This window comes from Artemia sp. Qi Xiang Cuo, chromosome 14, assembly GCF_049724085.1.
Source record: "Artemia sp. Qi Xiang Cuo chromosome 14, ASM4972408v1, whole genome shotgun sequence".
NCBI classification, from domain to species: Eukaryota; Metazoa; Arthropoda; class Branchiopoda; order Anostraca; family Artemiidae; genus Artemia; species Artemia sp. Qi Xiang Cuo.
In genome coordinates this window covers 45,570,782-45,591,622 of record NC_142807.1, presented here as the reverse complement: position 1 = coordinate 45,591,622, position 20,841 = coordinate 45,570,782, and the positions used below count along the sequence as shown (strand labels likewise).

The 20,841-nt window shown below is 33.8% G+C and overlaps 1 protein-coding gene across 2 annotated transcripts in view; it reads left to right on the top strand.

Annotated features, from left to right (window-relative positions):
• The window catches only part of LOC148944518 (uncharacterized), a 69,421-nt gene extending 51,931 nt beyond the window's left edge, over positions 1–17,490 (top strand). For both annotated transcript variants that reach the window (XM_089100286.1, XM_089100287.1), the window contains 3 exons: positions 7,951–8,220; positions 15,726–15,828; positions 16,945–17,490. In XM_089100286.1, coding sequence (XP_088956412.1) covers positions 7,951–8,220; positions 15,726–15,828; positions 16,945–17,035 — 464 coding nt within the window. In that variant the 3' untranslated portion in view covers positions 17,036–17,490. The remainder of the gene's footprint in view (positions 1–7,950; positions 8,221–15,725; positions 15,829–16,944) is intronic.
• Positions 17,491–20,841: the final 3,351 nt, after the last annotated feature.

Below are 20,841 nucleotides of genomic sequence, written 5' to 3'. Positions count from 1 at the left end.
ACATGGTAAACCATGACAAAACACTACTGAAATAATCCAACTCTTGCATTTCAATGAAAGAAATTCAAAATGAACTTTGAAAAATCGAGAGAATGTAACTGTGACAAGGTAAACCATGACAAAACACTACTGAAATATTCCAACTCTTGCATTTCAACGAAAGAAATTCAAATGAACTTTGAATAATCGAGAGAATGTAACTGTGACAAGGTAAACCATGACAAAACACTACTGAAATAATCCAACTCTTCCATTTCAACGAAAGAAACTCAAAATAAAATTTGAAAAATCAAGAGATTGTAACTGTGACAAGGTAAACCATAACAAAACAATACTGAAATAATCAAAGCCTTGCATTTCAATGAAAGAAATTCAAATGAACTTTGAAAAATCAAGAGAATGTAACTGTAACAAAGTAAACCACGACATAACACTACTGAAATATTCCAACTCTTGCATTTCAATGAAAGAAATTCAAAATGAACTTTGAAAAATCAAGAGAATGTAACTGTGACAAGGTAAGCCACAACAAAACACTACTGAAATATTCCAACTCTTGCATTTCAATGAAAGAAATTCAAAATGAACTTTGAAAAATCGAGAGAATGTACGTATGACATGGTAAACCACAACATAACACTACTGAAGCATTCCAACTCTTGCATTTCAACGAAGGAAATTCAAAATGAACTTTGAAAAATCAGACCTTTGGAGGGGGAAGGGGCCGGGGGGAGGGGGTTGTTCTGTGTCTCAATGCACATAAAAAGCATAAAAATGGGGGAGGGAAGGGGGAGGGGAGGCGGAGGTGGGAGGAGGAGGAGGAGGGAGGAGGGGAGGAAGGGAGGAGAAGGGGAGGGGAGGAGGGGAGGGGAGGGGGAGGGAGGGAGGGAGATGGAGGGAGAGGGACCCCTTTGGGGGGGGCAAAGGGGGGAGGAGCCCTTTGGGCCCCGGGGGGGGGGGGTCTGAGGAGGACCTTTGGGGGGCTGGGGCTCTTTGGGAGCCCGGGGGACCTTTGAGGACCGGGGGTTTCCTTCGGGGTTGGTGTAGGGGGATCGGTACCATTTGGGGTTGGGGTAGAGGACCTCACAACACTGTTCAAATGAAATTTGTGTATTATAACGACCACAGAGTTTCACCCTCAAATCCTCTTCCAAAATCTCTTCAAAAATCTTCTTTTAAAATGTCTCTAGCTGTTTCGTCGAAATAGTTCCATAACCTGTCTAAAACAGTTTCGCCCAAATAATCCCTAAACGTAATTCAGCGTTTTCCTTTTGTTTTTGGCATCTCTGCGCTAATGCATTTCAAATTAATAAGAAACCTGATTCCCGCGCTAAAACAATTCATCGCTAAGATGTTTCTTGGAGAATCGTTTCCATGGCCTTTGGTTATTAATATCCTTTGGAGTTCGACCAAAAGATTTGTTTCCGAGGCAAAGACATTAATGACTTGGATCTATTCCTGGAGAATCGTTTCTAGGCGAAAATTTTGAAAGTCTGACAGATGATGTCATTGGTTGATTGATCTGTCAAGAAAGGGGAATTAATTTGTTGTTTCTAAGGGGAATTATTCTATTTCTGGAAACTCATAACATTCGCTGAGAGCGTGCCAAAAACACACCTGGAGAAAGAGACCATGGAGAAAGAGGTCATTGACCCTATTAACCACGTGTTCTCCCTAGGGACTCTATGCCCATATATGGGCTGCAAAAAAGTTATAGGTGGCAGCAGGGGTGACTCGTCGGAGATATTATGGCACCTCTACTGGTATGAAACTAAATTAAACACTACTATTTGTGTCCAGATTTTTAAAAGGGTATATAATGTTAAAAATTGCTGAAATTTTTCTCCAGCATACAAATAGCAGGCCAAACTATAAAGTCTTAAAAAACGAAAAGATTTAAAGTATTATTTTCTTTTTCTATTAAAAGACTATGTCAACATAAAACGAACAGAAATTAATTAAAAAACCTTTTTCCACAAACCAAGTTTTTCAGAGAAAAGTAAAGAACTCCATTAAACAAAAAATTAGCAAAAATCAAATCAAATAATCTACCAAGCGTGAAACTACCACAAATCAGCATCGATAAATAGATGAAACCCAAAACGAACAGAAATTACAATAATTAACCGAGTCAAACTCAAAACGAGCAGAAATTAACATAAGTTGTGCGGAAAACCCCTATGCCTTCCCAAGGTTAGAACAAAATCTACACTTTGCTGAAAAATACAAATGAATGTGCATTGTCAGTTTAATATACATATACGAATATTTAGTAATCAAAATGTTAGTATTATTTGATTTATTAAAGTTATAAAAGTAAAAACATATATATTTTTTCAATAAAGTGCAAATTTTGTTCTGATATTGGGAAGGCAGAGGGGTTTTGCGCACAACTTATGTTAATTTCTGCTCGTTTTGAGTTTGACTCAGTTAATTATTGTAATTTCTATTTGTTTTGGGTTTCATTTATTTATCGATGCTGATTTGTGGTAGTTTCACGCTTGGTAGATTATTTTATTTTATTTTTACTCATTTTTTGTTCCTTACTTAAAAGTAATGGAGTTCTTTACTTTTCTTTGAAAAACTTATTTTGTGGAATTTTTTTTTTTTAATGGATATATATAAATGATCTCCTTAATTGTCTATCCTATAAGGATGGTCTAGCAATTATGTTTGAAGATGATACAATGGTATCTGTTGAAGCTAAAATCCCTTCACTATTGATCGATAACATGGCGTCTGAAATGAATTCAGTCATCCAGTGGTTTTTTGTAATCTTTTAGTTCTCAATTTGTCTAAGACAGAATTTAGGGTCTTTGGGAGATCTAAGCAAGGAGTTGCCAAAGTGTGGGATTGATGAGTTAGTTTTTTCTGGATGTAGAATTGAAGGGTAAAGACACATAGATATTTGGGGATTATTCTCGATGGGCTTTTATGTTTCCGTAGTCATTCTGACCATCTCCGTATAAAATTAGCCCAAAATTTAGGATGTTAACATCGATTAAAGTATTTTTTTCCTTTTTCAATTATTAAAATTCTTTATCATTCTTTAATAGAATCATACCTAAGGTATTGTCCCATTATTTACCTAAATTCATTTCTTAATCATTTTAAACCCCTCCAGACATTTCGAAATAAAGCCCTAAGAAACCTTTGTACTTTCTGTCATCGTCATGCAAGACATTAAAATCTTTCTGAAACAAAAAATTTATTTTTATTTCTTCATATATTAGACCTTAATCAACTTAGGGATTTGCAATTATCGCTCTGGTATTATGATATTCAGTCTCTGGCGAGTTATTTTTATGAATCACAAATTCTTGTCACCCCTATTCGCTCACTCACTTCTTCGTCGGCTCGTTTTGAAGCGTATAGAATCCCTTCGGTTAATTGTGAAAAAGATAAATTTTCAATAAGATACCAAATCCCTTCTATAGGCATATATTATACAAAATTTAAAAATCTTAATAGCCGGTGACTTTTAAAGACTAAACTAGTAAAATATAATGTTAACCTTTGATGACGGGGGGATTCTTCTTGATAATTTGTTTCTTAGTATTAAGTTTAGATTTTGCCGTACTGGGGTAGCCTCCTTTGTCCTTTTCCTTCTACATGTTATGATGTTTTTTTTTTGGTTTATCTTCTTTATCTTTATTTTTGGTATACATGAACTCATTGTAATAATTATTAGCCTTCCTTTCGAGCTTAGCTCCCTGTTGGCTCTATTTAATTATTTGTGTTTGTTTATATTTGTATGAAATAAAATCTATTTACCTATCTGTCTATCTATCTTCAGCGAGGAAGTGCAATGGGTGGTTGAGGACTAACCATCCTGTGCTTTCGCATACCATTCCTGCTTACATTTTCCAGATTTCTCCAGGTACCCATTTAGAGCTGGGTCGACTCTGGCTGAGCTTACAGAGTCACACCACTGACCCCCATCCCGAACCAAATAATTGGATACACTAAGATTCGAACCCTCGCCCTCTCAGTCAAAGAATCCTAAATCCAGCTCACCAATCCACTAGTATAAAAAGTGGGGACTTGAGAAGGGGATAGCCCCATAATATATTGAATAATATCTTTAGTTTAGGTTTTAATGCGCTCTTTACTTTCATTTGAACAGACTTTTTTTTATTGAATAATTGTTTTTTTTGTTGAATACTAACATGTCATCAGTACTGCTTTGTTAATTTTCCAAAACACCAAATTTATCAATCGATATATCCGTTTCTTTATACATTAAAATTTTTTGAGCACCGGAAATTCCAAGCCATAGCCCCGTACTTTAGACCCAGAGAGTCCCCTATGCAGGTATAAATCATCGACTTATGCCTTACTGCTCATCGAGGTCACGTCAATACCGCTAGCTAATAATTTTTCAGCCGCCATCTACACATTCCTGTAAAAATGGATCATTTGTTTACAAACCTCTTATAAAAATAAAGCACATGCACATACAGCAACGCTATCTTGCCGCTGATTATGTTCAAGATAAATAGTATTCAGGCTAGTTAGTAGTGCTCTGCTAGTTAGTATCTTGCCACCATTGATTACCTTCCACCTTTCGAAAACACAAAATTATCTAAAAATTACCAAAAACTGCAACGTCCTAATTAAAACTGACGCTCTTATAATTTGAGCCTTTATCCAACCTTTACTCGTCCCACTCAAAAACTTTTCACATGCTACCTCTTGGAAAATTTCTGTGGGTGCCAATAATAATGAAATGCATTTCCCGTCAGTTAAAATTTTTTTCTATGTGTCAATTATTTGGAAGATATTTTTAAAACATCATTTTACAGTATATAGCACCAAGAAAAGCTTACAGTATTCTAGAGAAGATGTATTTTAATTTTCAAAATGTTTAATATGCTTCTGATGCGACCATAGGTTCCATTTATCAACAAGCAAAATCCAACCAAATTTGAAAGCAATGGTTCTCGCCATTTTCTAATTCAGAATATTAGCACCTCAAATAACTTTCAAAGGCTAGTTTTTGTCCCTTTTGAGAAAGAGGGATCTGAAAGGCGTACTTGATTCTGAATACTAAATTACAGAAATGCTACGAAGGAAGATAATAAAATCCTATAAAATATTGGCTTATTCAAAGTTTTCCCTAAGTTTGTGTAAATGGATGAATTTATGAATAGCATGTAATTTTTGCCCTCCAACGTTAAAAAAACAATAAACATTTACATGAAGTCAGACACCGTCTATGATTAAAATAGCCATATTTCAGGTTAAACCTTATTCCCATTCATAACCCTAAGACTTTTGTCTCAGGGGCTGAGAATTTTGTCAAAAGGTAAAAAAAAACAGCCTTTAAAGATTATCTAAGGTGCTAATATTCTTAAATAGAAAATAGTGAGAACCTTCACTTTCTAATTTGGTTTAGCGATCACTGCAACCATGATATACCCCATAAATTTTTCTTTCAGCCACTTCTTGTCATAATCTAATAAATAGAGATTCAGTAAACGCTTATGCTCATTATAAAAAAGGACCAATAAATCGTGTTAATACAAATCGATTCTATAGATGGGCTTCATCTGCAGCAAGGGGTGGAACTCGTACGCAACTTAATTTTTAAATCGTTATTTGATTTGTCTTTTGTTTCTCAGTCACTTCTTCGCCTTTGTACCATAAAGTGGATTCTCTTTTTCTGTTTACTTCCAAAGATTACTTTTGTTGCGTTCTTTTTATAATAGGCTATATATACGAGCACTTTTTGTTATTTACATTCTTAGCACTGTTGACGGCTTAAGAGAGGTCTTTGATTTTGTTATTTACTGGGTGAAAATTGTACTCACCTGTTTTGTTTTCATCTTCATTCCGTTCTTCATTTTTTTTCGTACATTTCCATACAGTTAGTCAAATTTCAATTATAAGGTCTATAACTTAGATTTCAACTTTGTATAGTTCATTCATGCAGATTAAAGCTTGAGCTTTTAAAATGGGCTCCTTCTCTTTTTCTTTGAATATTTCTTGGGGGGGCTTTTTGATGCAAGATTAAATCGCAATCAATGCACTAACGCTGACTTGCTAAAATGTAATGAATCGCACATGTAATACTTTGCTGTTTTTTTGTGTATAAATAAACAACGGATAAATTACTTTTCTTTTGATCGTGGTATTTCTAAAAATGTCCAAAGTTGAGTGCAGTAGAGATACTGAGAACATTTTTGTCCCTTATTTTTTTGTAATTTAATCAACTATCTACAGAAAGTCTTCCCAATTCTCTTGGTAAACTTGAAATGTTCTGGTTACCTCAGCATTGTCGTTGATTATCTTGTCTCCTGTAATTTGACAAGCAAGAGAGAAATACTTGGTGACAGTTAGAAAAACAAATTGGATTGACTAAGGATGTGTTCCAGAACTTAATTATCATTAATGATCATTAATTATTTGTTGTTATCTTCAGCCCAGAAGGGCATATAACAACAAATGTAGCTTCTAAAATGCTTATAGTACCCAGAAGGGGCTATTATTGTAGACCTTTTTGAACTTATATAATATAAAAAACCTTATGATGGAGTTTCAGGGTCTTCAAATACTTCTCCTGAAATAAACGGGCTTTACGGAATTAGGAAGAAGTTTTTTGAAATAATTACAGATGTAATAAGAAAAAAAATTCTTAGTTAAATATTGCATGGAGTAGGCTAATCGGCATATTTATAATAGAAACGTTGGAGATTTTTTCTAAAAGCGACCTAGAATCTACTTTCTGGCTGTGCAAATTAGATAATTTTCAATAGAATTGTTTAGCCTGAAAGTCAATATATTTTTACTTTAAGTAAATCCTCTACCTTTTTGTATATTTGAATTCTTGTTCAAAGTTTAAAAATTGTTCTTCTATCACGAAAACAGCATTTTCTTTTGATTCCTCTAGATTTAGAAGGCCTCCTTGATAAAATGTCCCTAATATTTATCAAGGAAGTTTGACATATAATATATGCTTAGTAATAGGTAAATATATATATATTCCTTTTCTGATGTGTTTTTCAGAAATTAAAATTATCACCTTTATAAAAATAGACAATAGCCAATTATGATGTGTATTATTCTATTAAATCTATTCTTTGTGTGTGTGCGTGTGTGTTTTGGCTCGCCCTTGCTTATTGGTTTTTGTTCAGTCATTTCTTAAAAATTGTTTAAATTCATTTGCATATTTTGGTTTATATATTATGTTTATTGTTAAGATTTGTTTTTGATTTGCTAACATATTTCTTACGATTTTTTTTGTGTAGTCTACTGACATTTATTCGATACCCGTAAGATCAGAGAAACAGGAACAGTTTAGAATATGTCTTGTATGATATATAAACATTCTTGTCAGGTTTTCTCATATAGTAACTGCATAGTGAAGAACAGAACAAAAGAAAGAGGGTGACGGTGCTGCATCTATAGTTATACATTAGGATTGATATATTTTCCTCAAAATTGCAGGTTAATTCTAGAAAAGTTATAATAGTAATAATAATAATAATATAACGCAGAAACATAGGCCAGAGCCTCTTTTAAGAGATAATTTTTCCGCAATGCCTCTAGGTAGTAGCTTTTAAAACGAAAACATATTAAATATGTTTATAGCAATAGCATGAAAATTTAAGAGAAAACCTATATTGATCAAGATTAATCCAAAAGCTTATATCTCTTTATGGAAATATCAGTCTAATAAGTAATTTACAACTTGGTATTTATTTGTAAGATTTGTATGGCGCTGGCAGCCAACTAATTATTACTGCACACAACAACCGCTGAAGTACATTCTTAGACTTTTCTTTTTTGCTTTGTTTTTGTTAAAGTTGCATCAATATCTTATTGAAACTAACACACTAGATACAATTGACGGAATTCAGAGATTGAGTACCAATAAGCGTCACTCTAATCTGTTTTCAGTTTTTAAACTAATTTGTTTTTAGCTCACATCAAATATTTTATTTTCAGAGAAAAATATATATCGAACGGAGAATGAATCATCAAATATTTTGGTACAACATAACACTTTTTCGGAGTCTGGTAGCATATATTCCATTGCTACAACGAACAATAGTTCTAATACGACGTCGACGTCATCTGGGAATTCGACTGGTAATCCAATTGCATTATTATCAAAAAATTCTTACGGTTTTGGGGCTGTATTGAGGTCAACTTTACCGAGGGCTATAACAAGACCAGGATCCATAGGAAAAGATATTACTATATGGGAATCTGAAGGTACTTATTCTTTCTTTCCAAGATTTATAGGGCGTTCCTTAAAGATTACATCATTGATTTAATAAATAAAAAACTACATAATAATAAAAGTTCTTACTATATATGGGAATCTCAAAGAAATAATTCCTTCTTTTCTAGGGTACATGAAGTGGCTATCATAGAACACGCTATCATTCGATTTATAAAATAACCAAATAAAATATGTTTTGTGATGGAGGTAGAAAATGAAATTGAAACTTAAAACAATCATTTTTCATTGCATTTCAGCCCATGCACCATATATCTATAAAACCTGCACAAAATAAACTAACGGATGCTTGCCTTTAATTGTGTCTTTATGATCTTCCAGCTACTTCCTAGCGTTGGAGAAAAAATTAGAAGAAAAGGAGAAACAGTGGTGTAAACCCACACACAAAAAAAATATGCTTTTATGTGTTTTTGCATAATTGGTAACAGGTAAACACCCGATTGAAGATTTTTAACTATGGTGATTCCGACGGCTTATTTTCGTTTTTAGATGGCCATGTTTTTAGCGGAATCAAGTCTCTTCTGAAGTTTCTCCAAAATCAATCTGTGCCATTGCAAATTACTCTGTGTTTGAATCTAATGATGACAGATTAGCATGCTGAATAAGCTTCAGTTGCTAAAAATTCTCACTAGGTAGTTTATTTAAATTACAATGCTTTTTAATTAGTTTATTTGTCAATTAATTAAACTTTTATTTTATTTGCAGTGGCTATTGACCGTGGTTTGCTCTTAACGAAGTTTCGGCAACTAATTGTGTATTAGGCTATATTACCAATGTACCATTAGTAAGCTAGACCAAGATTGTTGTATGTGACAAGCCATTAAGTTTCCTATGCTGTGTTTCGTTCATTTTTTTTTTTCGAACAAACAATGTTGCTATGTTTAACCTGACGGTATTTATTTCTTGAATTTTACTGTAATATGGATGGAGTGCCCCTCGTATTGTTTAACTATTTACTAAATACATGAAAAAACATAATCATGCATGGACATTAAAAATTTAAGTGAAGTTCGTATGAAGAAAAACAAAATAAGAGAGAAAACAAGGTAGATACGGAAACGTAAGCGGAAAATAATTAAGGAACAAATAAATCAATACAATAGATATCTACAATATGAAAACATATAAAAGGTAAGGAACAAGCAAGATACACATACATAAAATCACCATCATACCTTAGAGGATCATTATTGTTGAAATCAAAACAGTGTTTTTCTGATGAAAGTAAAGAGCGAAGTTGAAACTTATACGAACAAAAATTATTGCTTTGTCGCTTATTCTACGCACATTTTTTCAAATAAACTGACTCATGATGTTGAGAGCCATATAAATTAATATTTTATTTTCAGGAGGCTACTTAAGAATTCTTCTGCTCTTAGTTTTGTTTTGTTGCGTTGATTATGTGTTTTGGTGAAGCTCTAATTTTTAAAAATTCTAAAAAATAGCGGAATATCAAGACCCCGTTTATTCGAAGTATTTTTTCAAATATTCGTTTCATAAGCCGTGAATAAATAATTTTTGTTCATTTTAAGTTTTAAAACATCAATCTGTACTTTCATCTATAATTTCATTTTTGCAAAATTAATTTTGTTTGCTTCCATCTTTTGAAAATATAAACAGTAGACTTTATATAAATATCTTTTTCCAACTAAGGCGAAGAAGCTATAAAAGTCAACATGAATTTTGGTTAAAATAAAATATTCAGTATAAGTTTGCTTTGCAGCCCTCTTAAACTGGAGAACATTGAAGAATTCCATTTGTTTAGTTAATACAATTTACGGAAATTTGTGGTATATTCTTACAATTTTTCTTCTGGCATGCTGCAAGATTTGAACTTCTTATAAGAAAGTATATTTTCATTATTTTTGCCCCTTGGACATTTTGTGGACAACTAATCATTAAATCATACTATTATGAAAAATGCAAGATTAAAACAAGAAAATTATCAAAATTCAGAGGGCAGCACCCTTCCCCTACCTTAAAATGGCGCTTCTCTGTGTGGCATCCAAACAAATGACCAACTCTTGCACATCTTGAGAGGGTGGGGGAAATAGAGCCCTAATTGCAAGAACTTCGCATAGTTTCACATTCAACACTCCTACGGTGTCCTAGTGCCCGGCTAATGTTGAAGTCAAAAATAATAGGCCCATCAGGGTTCCAATTTCTTTTTTTTAATTTTTACAATTTAATTTAGTATTTTACCTTCCCCTTTAGGATAAACATTAAACTATTAGGATAAACAGTATTTATCATTATTTATGAACAAGCTTTGAATTTGACTGAAAACATTTTTTCACTAGTCAATTTTTTCGAAAAGTTTGTTTTTTCATTTTCGCTAACTAAGAGGACTGGACGTGGGCTAAGAAGAGAAATTTTAAGTATCCGGTTAGGGATTTTTGACGATGGCAAATTCAATGTTGTGCGACAAAAAAGTCCCAATTCTTGGTGCCATATGCCACGTTACGCAGGTGCAGTCAAGGAAACCTTATGCTAAGCATTTTTTTTCATTCGGCAGTTTTTGTTTACAGAACTTGTATTTTAGCTCTCATTTAATAGGGGGGGGGGGGGGTCTGGATGGAAAATTTTACAAGAATGGGATGTGTGAGCTACCAGTTAAGAATTTTCAACCGTAGAGATTATAGCCTCCCCTTTTTATGCATCCCAGCCTTTCAACCCTAGAAACGACTCGAATAATGACATCTTTGATGCCAAGTACAACATTAAGATGACATTGTCAGACAGATTCTGCAAAAAGGACGTTGATATGATTAAGAGCTTTAAATTGAGCCGTTAAACGTCTCTCTATAATTTTTGAGTAGCCTGCCAGTGCTGACAGCCAGCAGACAATTGATGAAACTTACCACTGGGCTGGGAATTGGCTTACCTCCTCAAGAGCATTTACATCTTCAGTTCTGGTAACTAATCCTCTCTTGTCCTCCATACTCCTTATGAAAACTTAAAAATAGATTTTTCGCAGGTCAATGCACGGCTTTCAATATATTGACTAGTAAAACTTCACGTGGGACCCTATGGAGAAATAGACTTAAGCTTAGAAAAGTTACTTAAAATACAAAAACAAACTTTGAAACTGCAAATCATAGTTGAATTTGAACTTTTCTTGTCAGGAGTCATGACTTGAATGCTCCAAGCCATGTCAACCTGAAGTTGAAAATATGCGTGTAATTCATAAAATAAACAGTAAACGTTAGTGTAAACAAAGATTTTCATTACGTAAACTAAAATCAAGCTGTTTTCGAATTAATTCGTATAAATCAATGGCGGTTTGGTTATAGTCGATGAGGGCCATCAGTAGTAGGCTTGTTTACTTCTTTTTATTCTAGCACATAAAATTAGTTTTCTCTTTATGTAGTAAAGTAGATTTCAAGCCAAGTTTTAAACTGTACATAGCCCAATAAGACTATAACAAAATAATAGCAAAATATTTAAAAAATAAGCTATCTTTTGACGTTTAAACTTGGCTTAATTAGTTCTATGTAACACACTAGAAATGTTTCTCCATCAGCTAATTTTAAGCACATTAAAAGGTGACTCAATCCGCAAAACCCAATCGCCAAGAAACATTTTCGGCCAGATTTTCTTTAAAGTATGGCCTCAAAGGCATATCTTGAACTTTTATTTAACAAACTGATTATTTTCGTTGCGTTATATTCCTTAGATCTCGATTTTTTTTTCTTTTTTTAAATTCTCAATTGTAGAGAGGTGTCGATTAGACCACATTAGCTTTTCAATTTTACCAGTGATAAAAATATTCTTCTAAGTTACACCACTAAACTTCTGTGTAATCTCAGTAAATGACCAGACACAGAAAAAAAAGGCGCATGGCTTTTGTGCATTTAGAGGACGACATATCAAAAGGGTCTTTTGATCCCATCTAAATAGTCAATTACATTTTTGGTTGTAAGCCTTTGGTAAGGTTGTAAATTCTCATCATTAAAATACCCTGAAATGTACCTCAGAGCAATATTACGTCTAACAACAGTTCTAAAACAATGAAAAGAGCATACTGAAGTGTATGCATTCAATGTAGTGAAATATGAGTGTTTGCAGCAACATAGTATGTTTTATGCTACCGAATATTTCATTTTACTGACTTTTCCTATACAAAAAAAGTATATTTGCAGCAACCCTTTCTTTTGTACCATGTGAGGAAGTAAACATCAGCAAATATTCCTTAGCTTTTATAAACATTATCTTCTTATTCTCTTACACCTCAATCTTTTTATTGTGAACGGTTGTAATCTGTCAGACACCAGCTTGAAATTCGTGCGATATTTTTTTAATCTATAGGATTAAACGCTTATTAAGAGATAACTGTAAGAAATTCCGGAACTTTTGTGTATTGTTCTTTTCCTAGTCTATAGAAAATATTACAGAATATTAATTGTGTCCCTCTCCTGAGAAGTTGGTTCTTTGCAACATTAAATAAAAAAAAAAATTTTTTTTAACTGAAACTAAGGAGCGACGTTAAAACTTAAAACGAAAAGAAATTATTCCGTATATGAAAGAGACTGTCCCCTCCTCAACGCCTCGCTCATTTTTAGTTTTTATTGTTTAAAAAAATAGAGTTGTGAGAAAGTCAAACTTTAGCGTAAAGAGCGAGGCGTTGAGGAGGGGACATTCCCTTTCATATACGGAATAATTCTGTTCGTTTTAAGTTTTAACGTCCCTCCTTACTTTCAGTTAAAAAAACTTATTTTTTATTTAATTTTTGAACGTTTTTGAATTAATGCAAGTTTTGATTTTGGCTCACTGTACATAAATAATTAAAACCAAATTTGCATATTAATTTTACTTTTATTTGGTTAAATTGCTTTCTCGAACGTTGTTTAATTTTATTTACAAACGTTTTGATTAGTTATAAATATACATAACCTACGAGTTAACTTATGTAACGATTTTCTATATTCATATATTTTTAATACGTATTTTAGGGGGCTCGCCCCCTAGTCAATACCTCGCTCTTTACGCTAAAGTTCGAATTTTGTTCCAATTCTTTAAAAATGACCCCTAATCACAAAGGCCGTTCATTAGAATAAGTAGCTCTTATGAAAGTACTAAAAAATCTTTGGCATAAAGAGCCAGGTATTGACTAAGCAGCGAAACCAATCATATACTTAATATTTTCTGTTTGTTTTAAGTTTTGATGTTGCTTCTTACTTTCAGTTGAAAAACTTGTTTTTTTTATTTAATTTCTGATATATTTTTTTAAATAATGCTGGGAAATCCGGCGCCCCCTTCAAAGCAATGTTTCTTCCCACATGAAAACTTCCTCCATGTAAAGATCCTCCCACATAACAAGCGACCAACCCCCCCCCCGCCCCCCATACTACCCACTACCAGAAAAAATCCCCCCCCCCCTGAAACCGTCTGTATACTTCCCAATAACCAATACTATATGTTAACATTGGGTGAAGTTCATAACTTTCAACCCTCCACCCGGGAACTTTGGGGAATTAAGTCATCCTAAAAGACATATTTATCATATTTTCGACCATGCTGAACAAAAAGGCTATCTCAAAATTTTGATCGGGTGATTTTGGGAGAAAATGAGCGTAGGAGGAGGCCTAGTTGCCCTCCATTTTTTCGGTCACTTAAAAAGGGCACTAGAACCTTTAATTTCCGTTCCAATGAGTCCTCCCACGATATTCTAGGACCACTGGGTCGATACTAGCACCCCTGGGGAAAAAAACCCAAATAAACACGCAGCCGTGATCTTTCTTCTGGCAAAAAATACAAAATTCCACATGTTTGCTTATAGGAGCTTGAAAACTCTGCAATAGTGTTCTCTGATACGCTGAATCTGATGGTGTGATTTTCATTAGGGTTCTATATTTTTTTGGGGGTCTTTCCTCTTTTTTCGAAAATCAGCCAAATTTTCTCGCGTAACTTTTGATGGGTAGAACTAAACTTGATGAAACTTGTATATTTGAAATCAGCATTATAATCTAATTCTTTTAATGTATCTATTAGTATGAAAATCCCGTTTTCTAGAGTTTCTGTTACTATTGAGCCGGGTCGCTCCTTACTTCGTTCCCACGAACTGTTTGATGATAGGCATGTATGTAACAACCTGGTTATTATCTCCCAAGACACAGAGGAAACATTAATTTGACGAGTGGCGCAATCTTTTCTATATTTTATAGAGAGATGGGAAAAAAAAATTATTACGTCAATAGCGTAATAATTATACAGGCAAGTGCATGCAAAAGAAATGATTGACTTGGAGATATCCGCGAGATAATATTGTATATTGAATTTACGTCTCTTAGCGAGAGCTGCAGTCGCACTTAATTACCTTTCAGAAATTGCAAATTGCCTTTCATAACTATGAAGAAACTAATTTTAAACGTTGTTTAGACTCAAACATTCCAAATGCACTCGACCTAAGATATTTCAATATGGAGGTTTTTCGATCTCTAGCATTTCAATAATACTTTAAAAGTGTTAACACATTTAACACTTTTAAAAAAGTGTAAATTACTTTGCACTTATTTTCTTTATTTAGTAGCAAAAGATGATCTAAACATTGTGGCATAATTACCAACCAAATCAAAATAGTTTCCTTTTTATTACTTTTTGTCATGAATTAAAAAATATTGGGGAACTAGCACATGTCTTTGAGGTATCAGTGCTTCTATTTAACAGCAAAAGACTGTATTATTTAATTCAATACCTATTAATCCTTTCTTCTTCGGTGGCACCAACTGGGGATGGAGGGAAGGGGGATTTTGCTTCCTTAGATTCCCCTAATAGATTTGAAAAATATCCTTTTTTTGTATTTTCTTTGAAAAATATCCTTTTTTTGTATTTTCATTGGAATTAAAAACATAAAATCATCCCTGGGTTTTGACGAAAACATTTTGCAATCCTCCCCAAATTTTCAATAATTGGCTCCATTATTATTCTTGAGTTTGTCCTTTTTATCATAGCTGTTAAACCTAATGAGCCCAATCATTGAGAAAACAGTTGTCAACGCCATCTAGCATCTGCCAACTTTTGAATTTGGCTGAATTTCAGACTTTAGTTTAGTCGAACCTCAGCCATCTTCAAGCGAATTAACCCTCCGTAGTTATAAAATCGCTGATTGCCTTACCGTCAAACTGTAATTGGTCACTGAGTAGAGTCAGCACGCACTCACTAAAGGATGTTGGGAATTTTGACTACGGGTCCTTCGACTCTAAAAAATCGTTGTGAAGTTGCAACTGAACTATTATTAGCATATAGTTTAAATATTAGTTTAATTATTATTATTGCTATCCACCTCCTAAGAAATACGAGCTTGTTCAGGCACATAGGCATGTTGGAGGAGACTGTCAAATAAGCAAAAGAATTTTAATAGCCCCTAAAATTGCTTAAAACGATAAAAATGACGAGACTTCTGAGATCCAGGTCTAGAACCCTCCCCCCTTGTAGATGTGCCTGGGTCTTTAATGTCAATAATTTCAAAATTTTTCAGATGTTACTGATAGCCAAAGCCTCTTGAACAGTTTACTGCTAGCTGACTCAAATCCATCTTCGGTTGTGCCGATGCAGCCAACTGTCAACTCAACCTTCACAGGGTAACTTTTTTCTTTTCTTCTGGAAAAAGATTAACTAATCAGCAAACTATATGAAATATTCTTCTACTTTCTTTGAACTTATTTTTATATGTTTTCTTTGATTTTCATACAACCTTAGACCATAAGGCTTAACCTACACTTGGTTTAAATTTGGGTTTTCTGGGAGTTGAGTTTGGATTTGTCCTATTTTTGTACATGTGAGTTTTTGTGAAGTCTGTGAGGTTGAGCTGTGATTTTGAGTTGAATGGTGTTGAGCTAAATAGTGCCAAATTGTGTGATATTCGGACAGCTCATAATAGCCAGAAAGAGCCAGTGAGGACGTCAAAGAAAGTTCTTAGTCTTCGTGTCAATATTTTAAGTTGTGAGATCAGGAAGTTGTGCACAGAATATAAATAAAGTTTGATCAGAGCCACAGAACAGTGAGAACAAAGCTAAGAATTGTGATTGGTCTTGATCAGTATTCAAAGAAGAATAAAAAGCAAACAAGCATTTAATGCCTTCTGCTTTTTGGACCTTAACAATTACTCCTAAAAAAGAGGTTGTTCACTATGACGAAGTAAGAAAATCCGATTTCATGCTTCGTTTTTTTTTGGAGGGGGGGGGGGAGTATTTAGCGTCCATGACACCAAGCTCTTGCAAGTATTGCCAAGTAAGTCGTTGAGTTTCTTTTACGTTTTTTTCATTTGTTTTGAATTAATTATTTGTCCTTAATTTATAAAAACAATTAAAAGTGGCACAAAAGAAAAGCTTATGTTAGCAGTTAAGGAAATGTCTGCTTACACTGGCCAGGAATTTTTTTACGAGCAACCCAATAAATTTGTTTCCTTCGGGTGGAGGGGTTTGTAAAACCTCAGTAGCTGACATATATCATTTGTAATCTGAGTTGATGATATGTAGTTATTTCCACGTACAATTATACACGTCAATCAGCCTAATGGTTTACAATAGACATATCAGAAGGCTATATTCATCATATGTCTATAAAAGCGATTGACCAATAACAAGATTTGAAAAAGTAATGTTGATTCTCTGCCTAAAGGTTTAAATTTGGCGCATACATTCCGATTTTGGCAATATTACTCTATAGTTATTATAGTTTTTTTTTTTTTTTTTTAGCGGAATCATTTCTCCGAGAATGGAAGTAAGCACAGTGGAAAGACCAAAAGTTCTTCAGCTAGAAGAAGCTTTTAGTTCAACCCAATTCTGAGATTACAAAAGGAACTTCGGCAAATAAAAAAAAATAGCTCAGCCATTTTTTGGAGCTTTTAATGAACGTTCAAAGTTTCATTCTCTAAGATATAAAATGAAGTAATGTTTATGTGTGCAATTAACAGCACCATAAAAACAACATCATATACCTTTTCTTGGTGTACAAGCACTAAAGATGCGTAAAACTTGAGCTTAGATTCTGAAGTCCTAGATAATGCAATAGCAGTTCTGGTTTTGTAATTTGGATTTACAGAGTCCTATAGACGGTCAAAGTCTTTTTTACTATACTAGCTGGTGCGTACAGTGCGTAAAAGCAAAACATCATATGATTTTGAAATGGTTTACGCAGTTTAATATGCTCAGCAGCATGACTCAACTTCATAAATTTTGTTGTTATCAATTTTGTATTATCAAGTCTGTGTAAATAAATTATTTTTTACTCGTTTTTCTTGGTGACCATTTTCGAAGCCATATTTGATATTAAGCTCTGCCACCTTCTCATGTTATTATTTTAAACCAAATGTGAAATAAAATTTGTTTATTGCAACCATTTCCTAAATATAGCAGATATTTTGTTTGATAAAAAGGTTTAAGTGCAACCCGTTCGTAAACGTCTCCAATCGGTATGCTTCATCAAAACATTCTAAGTTATAAATCGGCCAAAAAACACATTGGTCCTTTTGCCATCTAGGGGTACAGCACCTTCATGTGTCCTACCACTAATCTTCTTAGTGTCATAGCACATAATTTATGGATTATTTTTTTTATTACCGTCCTCTCATTCATCAGCTACCTTGTCAATTGCGTCATCTTCCAGGTCTTCATCTCAGTTAGTAATATTAACCAATCTTCTTCCTGGAGAAGATATGTCGAAGAACGGTTTGGATGGTATCCAAGACGTTAATTTTATTAGGGGACGAAGTTAAAATAAAAAAATCCTCGATAAAGAAGGTTCCAAAGATGGTTCCAAGCATTCTAGTTTATAAGAGGCAGGATGGTTCCATGTGGAGAACTGATTTGATTTGAGTTATTTTGTGCAAAAACGATGTAAAACAATATAAAATTTCAATGACATATTACAAAATTTCAGACCTTGTGCTAGTTTGGCTTGGCTCGACGTCCAAATCGGTGTCACTAGGTTCGAGTCACGTATTAGCATTAATATTTAGCTGGAAATATTAACACCAAGTACTATTCAATAATGAAAATGCCGCGAGACCATAAGTTACTATGCATGAAAATTTGCCTGTATTAGAATAGATATTAAAAATAAGAACACAAAAACTAAAGGTAGATTGCGAGGGTATCTACCAACCTAAGAAGGGTATCTAACTGTTTGAGGTGGCGGTAATGAATATCTTCCACCTAAATTGCCTTTAGGCTATGTTTTTATCGTCTTTGGGCTCATTTATTGTCTACATGCCCAATGAGTCTAAATTTATGTAAGAAAGAATTATTGACCCTGTTTCAGGTGTCACATAAACCTACAAGCAATAATCTTTTTTTTTTTCATTCAAATATACCTGGTCCAGTCTAAATGCATTAGAGTTATATACCTATCAGAGACGATCCATGATAAAATCCCTTGTGTAACTTGGAGGGTCTTGGGCAAGGTTCAAGATTTTTATCAAGCAATCGAAATAAACAAAGAAATATCAAGCAGAGCCAACAGAGATCAATCAAAACAATTCTTAAACTAAATTTTATAATCCACCAAAAGACACGCATAAAATAAAACAAAGAAACAAAACGAAACATGACAACGTAGAGCAGAAGAAGGACAAAGAACGCTACACGGGGTGGCAAATTCATAATGTTATACTCCAAAAATAATTATAAAATAAGAAGTCCCTCTCATCAAGGATAAATAATATATTCTGTGAATTTTTCAATTAATGAATACTAAAGAATTTCAATAATTGGATTAGGAAAAGCATATTCTATTCTATGTAAACGACCTAAATTGTGGATAGTTTTATACATAGATGATCAGAACGACTACAAAAACATAAAACTCATCAAGAATAATTATCAGATTCGTCCGATTTTTACTCCCAGAAATAACTAGCTCATCAATTCTAATCTTAATAATTCCCTGCTTAGATTTCCCAGTAACTAAAAATTTCGTCTTAGACAATTTCGAGAAAAACCACTGGATAGCTGAAGTCATTTCAGTAACCAAATTTTCAACCAATAATGAAGGGTTTTCAGCTTAAAGAGAAACTACTGTATCATCTGCAAAAATGAGTGCTAGGCTATTCGCATGGGATAAACGATTAGGAAGATCATTTATTTAAATTAAAAATAGTAATGGTCCTAATTAACTCCTGGGACAAACCAATATTATCCAGTGAATTAGGCTGATACACATGGCCTAAAACTTCTATTTGGATTTCACTATTTTGTAAATACGATCCATTATTTTTACGAGAATTCCTGAATTATTCATTTTCTCAGACAAAATAGAATTGCTTAGAGAATAGATGCTGTATTCTGTAATAGAATATGCAGGATACTTGATTAGCATTATTCGATGAATCGTTAACTTCTAAGCAAAAGGGATATAATTGCTTTTTCAATTGAACGACCGGATCAAAATCAAAACTGAATTCCGATTAAAAAAAAAAACATATCCAAAGAAGTTCAAATTCTTTTTGTAATATTTGTTCTAAAATCTTTTACAACAGAGAAATTATTGCATTGGGTCTGTCATTATTGACATTAGTTTTAACATCTTTTTTGTACACTGGGATAACTCAGGCATTTTTTCCATCTGGTAGGGACTACCCCTGATAGTAAACATAAATTTAAAATATAGACAAACAGTACAACAATAAACATTCCTTAACTAATAAGAAAGGCATAATTAATGGCAGCGCAATCGCGCTGCCTCAGTAAAGAACGATGTTGGCAAAATGTAATAATTTTTTTTTTTTTTGGGGGGGGGGGGTTGTAGACCAAGGCACTTCGTATCGAAGGAGTTGCCGTAGATACTTTGAAAAGGGCAGATTCAATTGGAAATTGGAGTGGCTAGTACCCTTTTTAATAGTAAAAAGTGATTAGAAGGCAACTAACCTCCCTTCCACGCCCACCATTATCCCAAACACATCACATCAATTTTTTGAGATAGCCATTTTGTTCAACGTAGTTGATTTCTAGGTAGAAATTATGTTTTTGAGGAGGACACTCCCCCACAGCCCTCAAGGCAAGGGTTGTAAGTTGTGCCCTGGGGACACATAGGATTTTTAAAGAAAGTGTTGTCGTAGAAACTTCAAAAAAGGGTTATTCGATTGGAAACTTAAAGGGCTAATGCCCTTTTTAATATTCGAAAGTGATTGGTGGGAAACTAACCCCCCTCTCACGCCCACCTTGTCCCAAAACACATACGATCATCATTTTGAGAGTTCGTAATGTTGAAAGCTCTGAAAATTAGGTCTTTGAGGAGGACAACCCCCCCCCCACAGCCCTCAGGGAAATGGTTATAAGCTATGCCGTGGGGGCGTATAAGGTTTTCATAGAAAGTGTTGTCATAGAAACTGCAAAAGGGACTCATTCGATTGAAAATTGAAATGGCTAGTGCCCTTTTTAATTGTCGAAAGTGATTGGAAGGCAACTAACATCCCTTCCACGCCCACCATTTATCCAAACACATCCAATCAAAATTTTGAGATAACCATTTTGTTCAACGTAGTTGAAAGTTCTTGAAATTAGGTCTTTGAGGACGATAACCCGCTCAGAGTCCTTAGGGCAAGGGTTATAAGTTATACCCTGGGAGCATATAAGGTTTTTATTGAAAACTTTGCC